Genomic DNA, 14,303 nt, shown 5'->3' with positions numbered 1-14,303 from the left:
ACAAATCTCAGATGCTGTGTTTCTGTTGTTTTAAAGAGAGAGCAATCAGAGGAGCGCGGATTAGCTCCCTTTGAATCTCCCTGGGGGCTGGGAAGCCTTCAGGCAAAGCCCGGGGGGCAGGACGCTTTTTTTTTTTTTTTTTTAATCGATCTCCGAACCTTCGCTCCGGCGGCGGGGGCGGGGGGGGCGCGGGTGGGAGGGGTCTGGCCGCGGGGCGCGGCGCCGCTCACCCATCCCCCCCGAGCGCGCGGCTGGGCGGCCGGCCGGCGGCCGCGGAAGATGCGGAGGGGCGGCGGCGCGGGCCCTACCCAGCCCGGGCGGCGGGGCGGGCGCCGCCCGAGGGGGTAGGGCGCGCGCGGGGGCGCGCCGGGCCGGGGAGGCGCGCTCCGGCCGCGCTCGCTCCGCGCTCCCTCAGCTGGTTCGCTCGCTCGCTCCCTCCTCCCTCGGCAGCCGCGGCGGCAGCAGGAGAAGGCGGCGGCGGCGGCTGGGGATCAGACATGGCGGCGGATCTGAACCTGGAGTGGATCTGCTCCCTGCCCCGCACCTGGACTTACGGGATCACCCGGGGCGGCCGAGTCTTCTTCATCAAGTAAAGAGCTGGGGACGGCGCGGGGGCCCGGAGGGGGCGGGAGGCTGGCGACAGAGGGGAGCGAGCCGGGTCGGTGCCTCTCCGGCCCCCTCGGCTCCTCCCGCGCCCCCACTCAAGCCCCGTCTCGGCCCCTTCTCTCACCCCTGCAGCGAGGAAGCGAAGAGCACCACCTGGCTGCACCCCGTCACCGGCGAGGCCGTAGTCACCGGGCACCGGCGGCAGAGCACAGGTAACGCCGAGCCCGGCCGGGCCCGAGCGGAGTTGGCTTTCGCCGGGAGGAGGCTGCAGAGCCCTGGCCGCCCACCTCCTGCCGGCAACCTGCCCCGAGCCGCCGTCCCCGGGAGGCGGCGAGGTGGGGCGGAGGCCGGCGGGCGGGGGCGGCCGCAGGTAGAGGGGCCGGGGGACTTCCCTCGAGTCTCCGGACGCCCCTCTCCTTCGTCTTTGATCGCCACTAGCCCACGGCGCCCTCTGCCCCATCCCAACCTGCTCTTCCCCCACGCCCCTGGGTGGCCCACTCCCCTCCCCCGGGAAACCTGGGATCCTGAGTTTTTCCTCCCGCGGCCACTCCTGAGTCCTCCGAGCGCCCCCCGGGCCCCCCACCTCACCCCTCTTTCAACCTTTAGGAAATCCTTTCCCACTCCCCTCCTGCAGCCCGAAACCCTGCCTCTCGTCCGCGGGGAGAATGTGTCCACATCCTCCCCCTCCTCCCCGGGAGCTGCCTCCCTCCTCCTGTGCGGCTTCCTCCTCCGAGGTGGGACTTGTGGGTAGGTGGCTGTTGGAGGAGGAGACGAGTTTGGGGGTGCTTCGATCCTCTCCGCGACAGAGCGGCTTGGGAAATCTGCACGCTTTTCCTCGTGCCCCCGGAGGAGCAGCCGGGGCAGGCATTTGCAGCTGCAGTTGCTGGCCAGCCAGATTCGAAGTCCCCGGCGGCGGCACCGAGGTCGCATACACTGCCAGGAGGCGGTGGGCGTGCTGGGAGGTGTCCTGCGTGAGGGCACTGGTGCCCTGATAGGAGAGGGTCGCCGGCGAAGCATATCTTCCTGGTGCCTTGGATAGCTTGTTTGAATGCTGCTTGTGAGTTGAGCTGGAGGAGAGCTGATTGGAGCTTCAGTGCTGGTCTGGCTTTCTTTTGTCATTCTTTGTGTACATTCTTGAAACTTGTTTGTCTTTGAAACGTAACATGTGTTCTCTTCCTGGCCTGCCTCTGTTTCGGGTGATTGGAAAGGCTTGAGAACAGTTTGGGTGGAAGGTGAGGCCGGCTTCAGAAGTCTGTAGAGCTTGCCCTCCGGGATACTTCTCCAACTCTGAGATTCTCTTAAAGTTGCCAGGATATTGAACAAGCCTGCCTTCTCTATTAAATTCTGGAGTTCAGCGAAGTGACTAATATCTCTAAATTTGCAAAAAGGTGGAGGAGGAAGGGGAAAGCTGGTATAGCAAGCATGATGAGGTTACATTTTTAAGGCATTTCTGACTAACGCGGCGTCATATTTCTTAACTCCCTGTCGTCTTTGACTTGAATGTACATTTCAGTGTTTTGCATACGTAAGTCAACTTTGATGGCCTCTTTGCCTTATGGATAGTAACAGGTTTGTGTCACAAGAGATAATATGATATTTATTTAGCCTAATCGTCTCGTGGAATTATTCCATGATTATTTTGGCTATGTGAAATATAAATCTTTATCCTATTTACCCCCAAGGATTTGATAACATTCACACCTCAGAAAATTTTATTATATGATTTCAGGTTAATTTTATTTTTGAGAGATCATCTTGATTTTTCTCTGGTTTGGTTTACTTTGACTTTGTACACACATCATCGGTTTTTTATTTCAGAGCGGTATTATGGTTAAATCCAAGACACTGGTGGTTTGTTAAGTAACATGTAGCACAGAGTGGTGCCATCGTTCACCTGCATTATTGCCAGGTTTATTACTTGAAACTTCACATCTCTTAAAGTCAGGTCTGTAGAAACACACATGTACGTATAAGTATGTGATTTCAGATTTCTTTCCCCCTAATTAAGTACTTAGGAAGTTCTTTCTCATCAATCACACTTCCTGGATGGATTCACTTATGTAGCTGAAAGATATGGTCTTACATAGACACAACATACCTAGGAAGAAGTGGGTGTTACCTTTTACGTATAGTCTTTTTCTTTGGTTTTGGGGGAGTTTTTGGCCTACCGTTCAAGGGTACTTACCTAGGATTACAAGGCATCCCTTTGCTTTTTTGGCTGCCAGGGCGTAGTTCCTCTCCACTCTGATCAAAGTGTATAATTATGTCAGATAACCTCTAATATTGTTGATACTTTTCTGGTGGCTTTACATTTGAATTGCCATTTTCCCAAAAATGATATTATATCTGAGTTTTATTACCAGTCTAATGCTTTTGGGGGGGGTTACAAACCTACTTAATAAATGAAAATAGCTGATCATGAAAAGGAATAATTAAAATGGTTTGAAACTTACTGTGCTGTTCTATCGATGTAATACTAATGGTGAAATGTATGTTTTTTTAGATTTGCCTACTGGCTGGGAAGAAGCATATACTTTTGAAGGTGCAAGATACTATATAAAGTGAGTTTTTTTAATTATGATTTTTTCCCTTGGTAATTCAAATGTTGTGATTAACCTTTGGTTGTATGTCTAGGTATGATCGTGATTTCTTAAGGTTTATTGTATTATATTGACTTTATGCTTTATGAGTGTTGGAATTTTGAGGTAAAAGATGACACTCTTAGTTTTCTTGTGTTGTTTGCCTGGACCTTCATTGATTTGGGAGTTAGATCATTTATGGCCACGGTTACATTTTTGGTGCCTCTGTATATATTTTTGAGTGATAGCGCATTACAGTATTTTGTCTTTAGTATGTTACCTTTTTTTTTCTTTTTAAGTGAATTCTGTTCATGTGTATTTTGACCAGAACTATAAGTAGCAAAAGTGATGTAAAGCTAGATTACCGTTTGATGGACAATAACAGGACTGAAAATAAAAGTAAATAAATAAGGAGTATTTCACAAACATCTGTTGGAACATTGTTTGTAATTTGCCTCAGTTTATTTAAATATATCTAAGTTTTAAAAATACATATCGAAATATTTTACTGGTAATTGTATTTGAATAAAAGGCTTTCAGTAGCACTTACAAGGGACAAATGACCAGTCCTAAAGTTAAGTTAATTCTATAGAATATTGAAATAATTTTCTGTTCAGAGTTAACTTGATAGTACTTGGAGACAAATACAATGTTTGAGGGCAATATTATATAGGAAAATTTTTTATCCCTCAAGGGAAAATAAAGGTGGTTTTATCTTCATTTTAAATTAGAAACTGTTTACTTAAGAGCTTGTTTTTGTTGTTTTAAAATTTTTTGTTTAATTTTAAGGAACTGAGGCTTGAAAGAGAATGCTTAAATACAAGATTTGGTTGAGATGTCAGTGGTTTAATAATAATAACAGGTACCTAGCTAAAGGCACCTCTGTTACATTGGGCCCAGTAAGGTATTTTGCTGAGTGCCATTTTAAAGATGATGCCGTACTTCACTAAATTATAATTACCTATATGGTTTTAACATTTTTTAGAATGATATTTACATAAAATGTTAAGGGATATGTATAGTATTAGCTATGCTTGCTTTTTTGGATGTAGAAATAGAGAAAGCAGAACTAAGATACAGGAATGGAGTATAGTTTCATGATGTGGTCCTTCTCTGGATATGTTTAATTTACATCTTTTATTTGGAGATTGTGCTGTGCATTGTTAGGTGGCCTAAAAAATAAAGGCATGAGTAAAGTGCAGAGTCACCAAGTATTTTTTCTAGTGGTTATTTTTATCCTGAATTAAAGTGAGTTTGTATTGCCATGAAAAGGGATGCTTCTTTTTTTTTTCTGGACAAACTATTGATATTTCTGAAGAAAGACAGTTTTTTTGGTGGAGTTCATTTATTTTTATCCAGTATAATTTTAACTACTGTACCTTAAGCCTAGCTGATCTACAGAATAGGAGTAACATTACAATTCTCAATATTATTTAAATGTCGGTGAATGTGTACGTTCTTAGGTGAATGTTTGACAGTACAAAATGTTATTATTCTGTGTGGGCCAAATATGTATGTTTTAATTTAGAAGTAGGATGTTAGAAAGACTGAGTTTTCTTTTGTTTTACTAGCCATTTTGATTAGAGTTTCTTGAGTGTCATGCCTAAGTAAGTTTCTCAGGCAAATGAGGACAATATTAAGAAAGTGGTAATAATTTTACTTTAACTCAGGATACATTTTTAAACTAGTGGATTTTAATCATGTGGTATTGATAGACAGCCAATCATTGTGTCCAAAAGTAGCAATAAAGAATTTATATTATGAAGGTAATTTGTTCTAAAATTGAGCATATTTTAGAAATATACACTCATTAAACTTCAAGTAAAATAACCATTGACAAATACATGATTTGCTGAATGTTGGGTGCTACTATCTTTCCTTTCTGGGTTATATCAGAAGACTAATTTCTTTTAAGATTAGCTAAATCTCTAATGTGGCCTGTAATTTCCTAGAAATTTTTTACTTACTTGTGTTGTTATGAGCAATTAGTGATGCCTGATCATTCTAATATAATAGGGGCACTACTTTTATCTTAAACTTCACAATTTACAGAGTGCTTTCACATATGTTACCACGTCTGAATCTCATTTTAATCGTGGATGTAGTCAGAAGAATTACTCTTTCCATTGTCACACCACATAATAAAACAACAGAAACATGCCTTTGGAATTTATGGTCTGCAAAGACAGCAAGATGAGAAACAGCAGGAACATGAACTATATTTAGAATGTTCAGAGTAGGAGAAAGGATAGGAGTCTTCAGTAGGAAAGTGATGACTGTTGGTGGATATATTTCTCATTGTTGGTTCTTTTTTAGATGAAGGAAGGAGGTTACTGCTCAAATTATAAGAAAAACAGGTGATATAGTGAGCAGGGTGGATTTTATTCACAGGGGAAGAGGGAAGATGAAAGGCCAATAAAAGACACATTGACCATCTTGTTATTCCTAATCCTGCGTTCCTGGGAGGCTCCCAGAGCAAGAACTGGAAGAGACTGAAAGAACTTGAGTTGTTTCTACTTTAGTTCCCAAGTGAAGTACATTTAACTCTCAAATTATTTCTCTCCTGAACAAATGTTGGTGTTTGTTCAAAATGGCAGAAGAAGAATTTATCTTTGCATAGTATTTTGGTATCAACAACTGCATCCCTGTGGGCATTAAGGAGAAGAACACTCTTGTGGGGAAGAGTTGGAAGGCAGGCCTTGACCCTCTGACACGTTGGAGCTCAGTCTTCCTGTCTTTAAATTAGGCTGGCTGGAAAAGATAACTTCTCAATTCCAGCCCACTTTCAAATTTCTTTGAATTTTATACTATTCTGGGAATTTACAGTATTCTACAAAATAATGAACTCACAGTGCCAAGAAGAGATAATGTGGGAAATGTGGAAAGTTAGTTAGCTTTCCTATCCCGGTTAACTGTTTGATCTCCCTCTTTAAGCTTTGTGCAGATAACCATAGATAAGGCTAAGCAGAGCCAGAGCTGTGTTGTGCTTGCTGTCTTTCTGTTGCTGCATTTTGTGTTTTGTGTACTTATCTTCCAGGGAGAGCTGTGTGCACGCAGTTAACAGTGCTAACTAATGTCAACAGAGGAGCTGATCAGAGTTGAGTTGTATAGATTTGAGCTGGATAATCAGTTTACTTTATACAGTTTTTGAAATTGGTTCTTTCATAAAAGTCTACAGTTTGGAAACAGAATATATAATATAGAGAAGGTATTTTACTTTAAGTCAGTTTGGCCAGAAAATATTAAAATTTGAAAATTCTGTATTGTAAAGATAAATATTTAGCTTTAATTTTTTATGAGAAAAGCTTGCTTTAAGCTAACCAGCCTCTAAATTATTTTATTACTTGTGTGTGTGTGTGTAAATACATATACACAGAGTTTGAATTTGATTATTGTTTCCATATTGCTTTTTAACACTTAATTCATGCTTTTTATCTTTAGGAAGAATGCTGAAAATTGCCAGTGATTTTTATAATTTATAAAGTGTAGCTTTAAATATTCAAATAACTTAGCTCGTAAAGTACAGAAGATAATCTTATATATTTGAAGGTTATAAAACTTTCTGCTTACTCCTTGAAATATTACTTAATGACTCTGTAATGACAGGTCATGGTAGCTTAAAATGGATGTGTCATTGACTATTACTTTGTGCTTCAAAGCTTTAAGATGGTTAATTTAAAGGGCTAAGTAAATCTTAAAACAGTGCTCTCCTAATAGTGAGAAACTTTGTTCTAATTATTTAGAGGTCATTGTCTTATGTGGCAGGTTTGGGGATCAAAAAATGTCTTTGCAGGGTTATAAAATAGTATGTAAATTTTTGAGGTTATATTTTCATATTGCTTTTTTCTTTCTTTCTTTTTTTTTTTTTTTTTTTTTTTGCGGTACACGGGCCTCTCACTGTTGTGGCCTCTCCCATTGCGGAGCACAGGCTCCGGACGTGCAGGCTCAGTGGCCATGGCTCACGGGCCCAGCCGCTCTGCAGCATGTGGGATCTTCCCGGACCGGGGCACGAACCCGTGTCCCCTGCATCGGCAGGCAGATTCTCAACCACTGAGCCACCAGGGAAGCCCCCATATTGCTTTTTTCTTGATTTAAAATTTTAAGTTCTGAAAATTGAACTTTTTCTTAGATATGCAAATAGAGCAGTGTTTGATTTTTGACTAATGAAGTTTCATTTCAGTATCTGTTATAGTTGGGTCTAATGTGTGCTTAGAATTTCAAACTAATCTGCAGTGATGGGAATTCTAGTATGAAATAGCCATTTAAGGTTGCAAGTGAGAGGAAAATCTGTTTTTTCACAGATTATCACAATTCAAACTATGAGTGAAGACGGAACATAGCTGCCATGAGAATGTGAGAATATATTGCAATATATTTGATATTTTAAATTGTTTGGTATAATAGTACTATAATATTATAATTAGACATAGCAACACAATGTTTCGGAACAATTCCTGGATGTTGTACATCTTTTTTGTATTCATAACAGAGTTTTTGGAATAAGTAATCCTTTTTTTAAAAAATTTTAAATTTTATTTATTTTGTTGTGCTGGGTCAGCAGGCGGGCTCCTTAGTTGTGGCATGCAAACTCTTAGTTGTGGCATGCGTGTGTGATCTAGTTCCCTGACCAGGGATCGAACCCAGGCCTCCTGTATTGGGAGCCTGGAGTCTTAACCACTGGGCCACCAGGGAAGTCCCAGAATAAGTAATCCTTACATGTGTAAAGCACTTCATGCTGATTCGATAGGTACAGCATAACAATTGAACTATGACTTCAACCTTCAAGGAGTTTGTAGTATAGAGAAAAGCATGCAGTGTATTAAAAAAGGGAGATGGTGTGGGCCCCATGAACTTGGTTAGTGTGAGGCACTTCAACACAGCATTCAGTGAATTTAATCCTCACAGTAGCCCCTAGTTTTCTTTTTCTCCCGGCCACAACCCCTTTTTCAGGATGAAACTGAAGCTTAACGAGGTTAAGGGCCTGTTGTAGGTCATATAGTTTCACTATGAGTCACTAGCATTCAAATTAAGGTCTCTGGGCTGAAACCGATCTAGACCTAAAAATACAGGGCAGTATAAACAGATCCTATAGTATGTGTCTCTCCATAAGTAGGTTGCTTGGGGACAGAAGTATCATTTCAGAGAAATAAGTACAATGGTTAGGTTAGTGGGCCAACCTACAAATAGAAGCTTGTTTCACCCCCTAAAAACCTGTTGACTAGTATTATTTTAGTAGAACCTTGGAATTTGGTCCTTCCTTTGCATCCACGGAAGAGTGCTAGACACTGTTCTAGGTGTTTGGTGATACACCTGAGACGCGGCCTTCCTGGAGCCTACAATCTAGTAGGAAAAAGAGACGTTAAAACAAAACATGGAACAAACATGTAATTTTAAAATGGCGTCTTCATAAAAGAAAAGCAGAGTGTTTTGTGGCAGATTAGGAAAGTTTACCATAAAGAACAGTGTGTCAGTGATGAAATGTGTTTAAGTTTCAAGGGTGGGGTGACAGGATTTCCACCCTCAGTGAATTTTATCTGGAATCTCATTGTCCTTTTTAGCCAGGAAGGTTGCTCGGGACCAGGCCCGCTCAGTGCCTTCTTGTAGTGCCTGCCTATAGCTTAATGCCAGCATCCAATGAGCCTCTGAGTAAATGGTGTCTGTACTGATGATGCTGGCCTCCACCCTCCCGAGGAGTTAATCGGGGTAGAACAGAGGAGTCCCCACAACTCAAGTGATTGCATTTGGAGAGCCCTTTCTGGATTTCTCAAATGATTTTCCCCTAATGTTGATAGACCTCTTTCTTTGTTTTCTTCTTATTCTCAAAGCTGGTGTAGTTTAGGAAGGGGGAAGAAATGGGGAGTAGAGAAAGAATTGGTTGGAAGAGTCAAAGAGTTGGAGGCCTTGAAGACCGGTAGGATATAAACATCCCTGTCTAGGCACCTCTGTCTGTTCTACAAAGACAAGGGGTTTCTCAGCACTTGTGGGCCAATACTCTCTCCTGGGACCTTTTCATTTTTCTGTAACAGATAATGTAGAAGTTGGGGTTAATGGTGAAAATTTACTTGTATAGATGTGTATGCATAAATTGGAGTTAATATAAAAAATGATGCTGGGGCTTCCCTGGTGGCGCAGTGGTTGAGAGTCAGCCTGCCGATGCAGGGGACGCGGGTTCGTGCCCCTTTCCGGGAAGATCCCACATGCCGCGGAGCGGCTGGGCCCGTGAGCCATGGCTGCTGAGCCTGCGCGTCTGGAGCCTGTGCTCCGCGATGGGAGAGGCCACAACAGTAAGAGACCCACGTACCGCAAAAAAAAAAAAAAAAAAAAAAAATTGATGCTGGTTGTCCGTCAGACGGTGTCGTAAGAAGTCAGAGGAGGAAGGAGCTTACTTAGGCCAGGCTGACGTGGAAAGGCTTGAAGGAAGAGGCAGGAGTTGAGCTAAGCCTTAAGGGCATGGATGGAATTCAGATGGGTTGAGATAGATGACTGATAACATAAATTCATGGGGGTGGGGACATGTATAATATGTGTGATGAGTAGTGATAACTGCCCTGCTGGTGATTAGAAAATGCTAGGATAATGGGAAGTCAGACGAGGAATGCTGTTAGGAGTACTGTTTGTTGTTGTGTCTGGTCTTTGAATAAAAGGCTGAGATTTTTATTTCTAGGCAAGACCACCGCAGGTGTTTTTTTGGTATATCATTAATAGCTTAAAGTGAAGGTTTTAAGGGAGATTTTAATATAGGCAGCTTGGGTTAGAAAGGGGCAAACCTGGAATCGAGGAGTCCCATCCTGGGTCTGTCGCTGTAACCTGGGAGTTAGTTGCTGGAACCAACTTGGTAGCAGTGGGAATGGAAAGGAAGGAGGCCATTGATCAAAGATACTGAAGAGGAGTTGACAGGCCTTGGGAGTCTTGCTGAGCTGGGAGGCTGTCAGAGAAAGAGAGGTCAAAAGTTACACAGAAGCCTTTGTGTCTGAGTGGCTACAAGAATGATTGGTACCCTTGACCAGAATAAGGGAGTAGGTGGTTGGGGGGAGCGCTAGGTGGAGGTGTTAATGATGGTTTGGTTTTTGAGCTGCTTATCTTGAGAGGGCATAGCATTTTACGTGGCTAAAATCTGGCCTTTCCAAAGGACTCCCAACATTATCTTCTATTCCTCCCTCATGAATAAGAAATACAAACCACCCCCATCCCCCCTGCCCCCACAAAATGCTATCTCAGCTACCTAATTATCTCCAAGCAGTATGTAGATCCAAGCCAGGAATGTCATATTCATCCATCCAATTATTCATTCAACAAACACTTACTGAGTACTGTGTGCCAAGTGCTTTAGGTTTTATGAACGAAACAGACATGGACCTTGCTCTTAAGGAGCTTATAATTAAATTAAGGAAAGAGGCAGCAGTATCATAATCACAAACATATAGTCGTAGACTGATAAATGCTATGAAGTATACATCATGCTTTGAGCAGATGCATTTGTGAGGACTCGGCCCAGTGTGGAAGAGGCCTTTCTCACAAACATAAGGAATAACCCTTCCTCTGAAAGCTCAGCTGTGAAACCCCACAGAGTGATGAGAACAGAGCAGTGCAAAGTCACCTGAAAGATGAATTGATAGCATCTTGGGCTTGAGATTGGACCATAACCTGAGTGAAAGCGTTGCTATAGCTAAAGAAAGACTTGGGGTGGGGTTGGTGTGATGTGGAAATTTAGAAAAAGGAGAAAAACTGCAGAAGTTACTCTCTACTATCTAGTAGAGAGCAAGGTTAAGCCAATTGATTTTGACTGTTATTCCAGTCCCAGTGGCAAGGTCTTCCAATTACTCAATCTTTCACTGATGCATTTTTTCCCTTCACTTCTCTTCAATACATTTTGAACTCATAATTATGTGCCTTAGCAATTAGGTACAATCATTAAACAAAATAGACCAAACAGCTTTACCCTTCTGGGGACTGGGATGGTGGAGGAGAGAATATCAGACGAAGAAAATATAACTTTTATGGTATGTAAGAATATATAAATGCTGTAGGAAAAAAAGTAGAGCAAGGTGTTTAGGATCAGGAGAGGAGTGAAGAGGGATGGGTGTGGGAGAAAAAGACAGTGGAATCAGAGAAGGAAGAGCCCAGCTGCGTGGCGGCCTCCTTGGTTGATGTAATTGGCTGTTACACGGGGAGATGTGGAGCCGTCGCAGGTCTGAGCAGAGGAGGAGATGCGTGGTCTGGCTTCGCCCTTTGAAAGGGTCAGTCTGACTGTTGTGTGAAGGTGAGACTTTGGGGGCCTAGTGGAGCCCCTCCAGTGTAAGTTCTCTCCCTCATCAGATTTGCTCCTTATATTTCCTTTTAACACTTAACAGGATCATGATTAAATATTTAATTGTGTAACCCCATATTTCTTTTAAGCTGCCAGCGATTATCAGTGCCATTGATTTAATAATAGTAACAGCTTTTCAGAGGGGAGAGACATAACCATATTAAATAAACCCCTTGATCCTTAATTCAGAAACAGTATATTGAAAAAGCATGTTTTAAAATCAAGTCAATGCTTGCTTAATACCTGTTTGCCTACACTCCTTATGGTAGGTAAGCTTCATGAAAAGCAGCTCGTTCATTGCTGTGTTTTTAGTCCCTCAGCTTAAACTTTTCTCATAGTAGTTCCTCAGTAAATATTTGTTGATTGATGAATTTTGATGATGACACTCAACTTCATTCCATGCTATTCAGAAACCTTGTAATGTGGCTCTTTGTGAAATTTAAATATTCTCTTTATGTGACATCTATCTGTCCCAGTATGAATTAGGAAGTCAGCTGTTTCTCGAGTTTGGCTCATGCGATTCTCCTCCAGGAGACAGATAGGATCTGCTCAGAGGCCTGATTATGGGACCAGATCCAGGATCAAGCCAAGATAATGCAGGGACCTGTGAGGGCTGTTGGGAGACAGCTGAATCCCAGACCTTGCCAGTGACCATGCCATTTCCATTTAGAAATGTTCACAGTTCAGGCTGCTGTGGTTTGGAGAATGGGGGAGATATACTGTCATCATTAGTATGAGTAAAGCAAGTGTAGACCACTGAACTCAGTGGGTCCTAGAGAGGCCTGAGAGAAATAGAAATTAGTCCTCACAAGGTACAGGTGACAGACATTTCAGAGCCACGCAGAGAATTCCTTGGTTACTTAGAAGTAGCCTCCTAGCTATTTGGGAATTATTTTCTGAAGTGGCCAGTAATTTCAGAAACACCCAAGAAAATCCCTCTGGACTGTTAACTCCTTGAAGGCAGAGACTGTGTCATATCATCTTTATGTTTCCAGCACTTGACACATAATAGGCAATGAGATGTTTGAAATGAAGACCTATTACAGATTGTAAGAAAAACAAGTCATTGCCCAAATCTGAACATCCCAGGTCACTTTTCTGCTTCTCACTTGTCATCTAGTCAGGATTCATATTGTTGTAAATGTCAGTGACCCAAAGCCAACTATTACAAGCAAAAGCAAACTGTCTTCCCACATTAGTTCCAGGAGTGACACAGGTGAATCCTTCAAGACCCTTCCTCACTCACCTTTTTTCACTTTAGAAAGTTTTTCTCCACTTAACCATAAAAATGTTTGCCCATGGCCCCAAATTACACCCTTTTAGCTTTTTAACCCAAAAGATAAGGTTTCTTCTCTGTTCCTCAATAAAAAAAATCTTAGACAAGGACTTTGGCCACCTTGTATTACATGCCCATTGCTGGAGTGAAGACTGGCCCTCTGGTCTTCAGTAATTTTCTGTCCTTGGCTGAAACCAAGATTATAATCAACCAGCCTTCCAAGAAACTGTGTGATGAGAGAGGAAGGCCTGGTCACGTAGGAAGTCAGGGTGTGAAAGGCTGCATGATCAGAGATCTCCTGCTTCTCCCTTGTATACAGTGCACAGTGCTAAAGGCCAGGAAGGCCATGAACCTGAGCGTCTGCAGACTTCCTAAGAAGTGATATTATCAATGATTTTCAAGGATGCTTTCTGCCTTCCATTGAAGAAGAAGTAGTTGAAGATACGTGCAGGGTGGTTCAGGCCTGGACCCTGGAGAATGAAGAGGAAGAGTTAAATTCTGAGGAAGAAGCAATAGAAACCAATCCTATACTGGCTGCCTTGAGCAAGGGGGATTGAGGAAACCAACTTCGATTTGGTACAAGTGACAGTACAGCCTCACTGTGATCAAAACCTCCACCCTGCTACAGTGGGCCAGGGATTCCCTCTGGTTCTTCTGAAATCACTGGCCACTTCAGAAAATAATTCCCACACAGTGTCAGTGCTTGAGTAATGCTACCCAAACTTGCTTGCTACATGCCTCCCGGGGATGTTCTACGTGCTTTCCACCCCCGCCCGCCCCCGTCCCTTCCAAGTGACTAAGATTCTTTACACATATTATTTCTTTGGAATAGACATGGTCTTCAAAAGAGAGAATTTGCCTCTGAGATGAAAAATAGTTTTAGACTTCATATGGAGTGAATTCCATCAGCTTTTGCTGAACTTGGTTGAAGGTGCATATAATACCCATTTTATTAAATATTTACAATGAAGCTGTTTAACCTAAAATTTAAAACTTAGTAAAATAGGACAGAATAGCAGAGTCTTCAGAAGAAACAAGGAATTACTCCTTGCTCATTTTTCATAGTATACAAAACAATGGTGGAGAGAAAGTAACTTGTTAAACTTAGTGTCAATTTTTTTTCTGTTTGAAAATTCATCTGTTCCAGTTTTATTTTGAAAAATCTAATCGATCACAGAATATAGATGCATCTAATAATGATGGCATTTAAAAAAATTTAGTAAAGAAATGTCAGAGAATGATTCCAAATCTGTGTTTAGTGTGTGTCCTTTTTTCCAACCTGTTTTATAATGTTAAGTGTTTCTTTCTGATTATAGAAGTAAAACATTTGGAAAAAACTGAAGAGTATAAAGAAGGAGAAAATAAAATCACCTGGTCTCATTATGCAGAGAGAATTTCTATTAATATTTCTGTATATATGCAAAAATATTTTTAAAGATTTGGGTCTTATTGCTAGTACTGTGTCGAATGCTGTTTTCATTAAAGTTATATCGTGTGTCCTTATGTCATTATATATTCAATGGAAGATTTTTTA

The 14,303-nt window shown here is 42.1% G+C and overlaps 1 protein-coding gene across 5 annotated transcripts in view; it reads left to right on the top strand.

Annotated features, from left to right (window-relative positions):
* Positions 1-219: 219 nt before the first annotated feature.
* Positions 220-14,303, top strand: part of PLEKHA5 (pleckstrin homology domain containing A5) — a 239,049-nt gene continuing 224,965 nt past the window's right edge. For 4 of the 5 annotated variants that reach the window (XM_079938220.1, XM_079938218.1, XM_079938222.1 and 1 more), the window contains exons 1-3: positions 220-589; positions 739-818; positions 3,110-3,167. In XM_079938220.1, the coding sequence (XP_079794346.1) occupies positions 498-589; positions 739-818; positions 3,110-3,167 (230 nt within the window). In that variant the 5' untranslated portion in view covers positions 220-497. Of the gene's footprint in view, positions 590-738; positions 819-3,109; positions 3,168-13,088; positions 13,896-14,303 lie in introns of those variants that run through there. The other variant, XM_079938221.1, reaches the window with a different exon arrangement.

Source organism: Stenella coeruleoalba (assembly GCF_951394435.1).
Source record: "Stenella coeruleoalba genome assembly, chromosome: 11".
NCBI classification, from domain to species: domain Eukaryota; kingdom Metazoa; phylum Chordata; class Mammalia; order Artiodactyla; family Delphinidae; genus Stenella; species Stenella coeruleoalba.
This window is presented reverse-complemented; position numbering and strand designations above follow the sequence as displayed.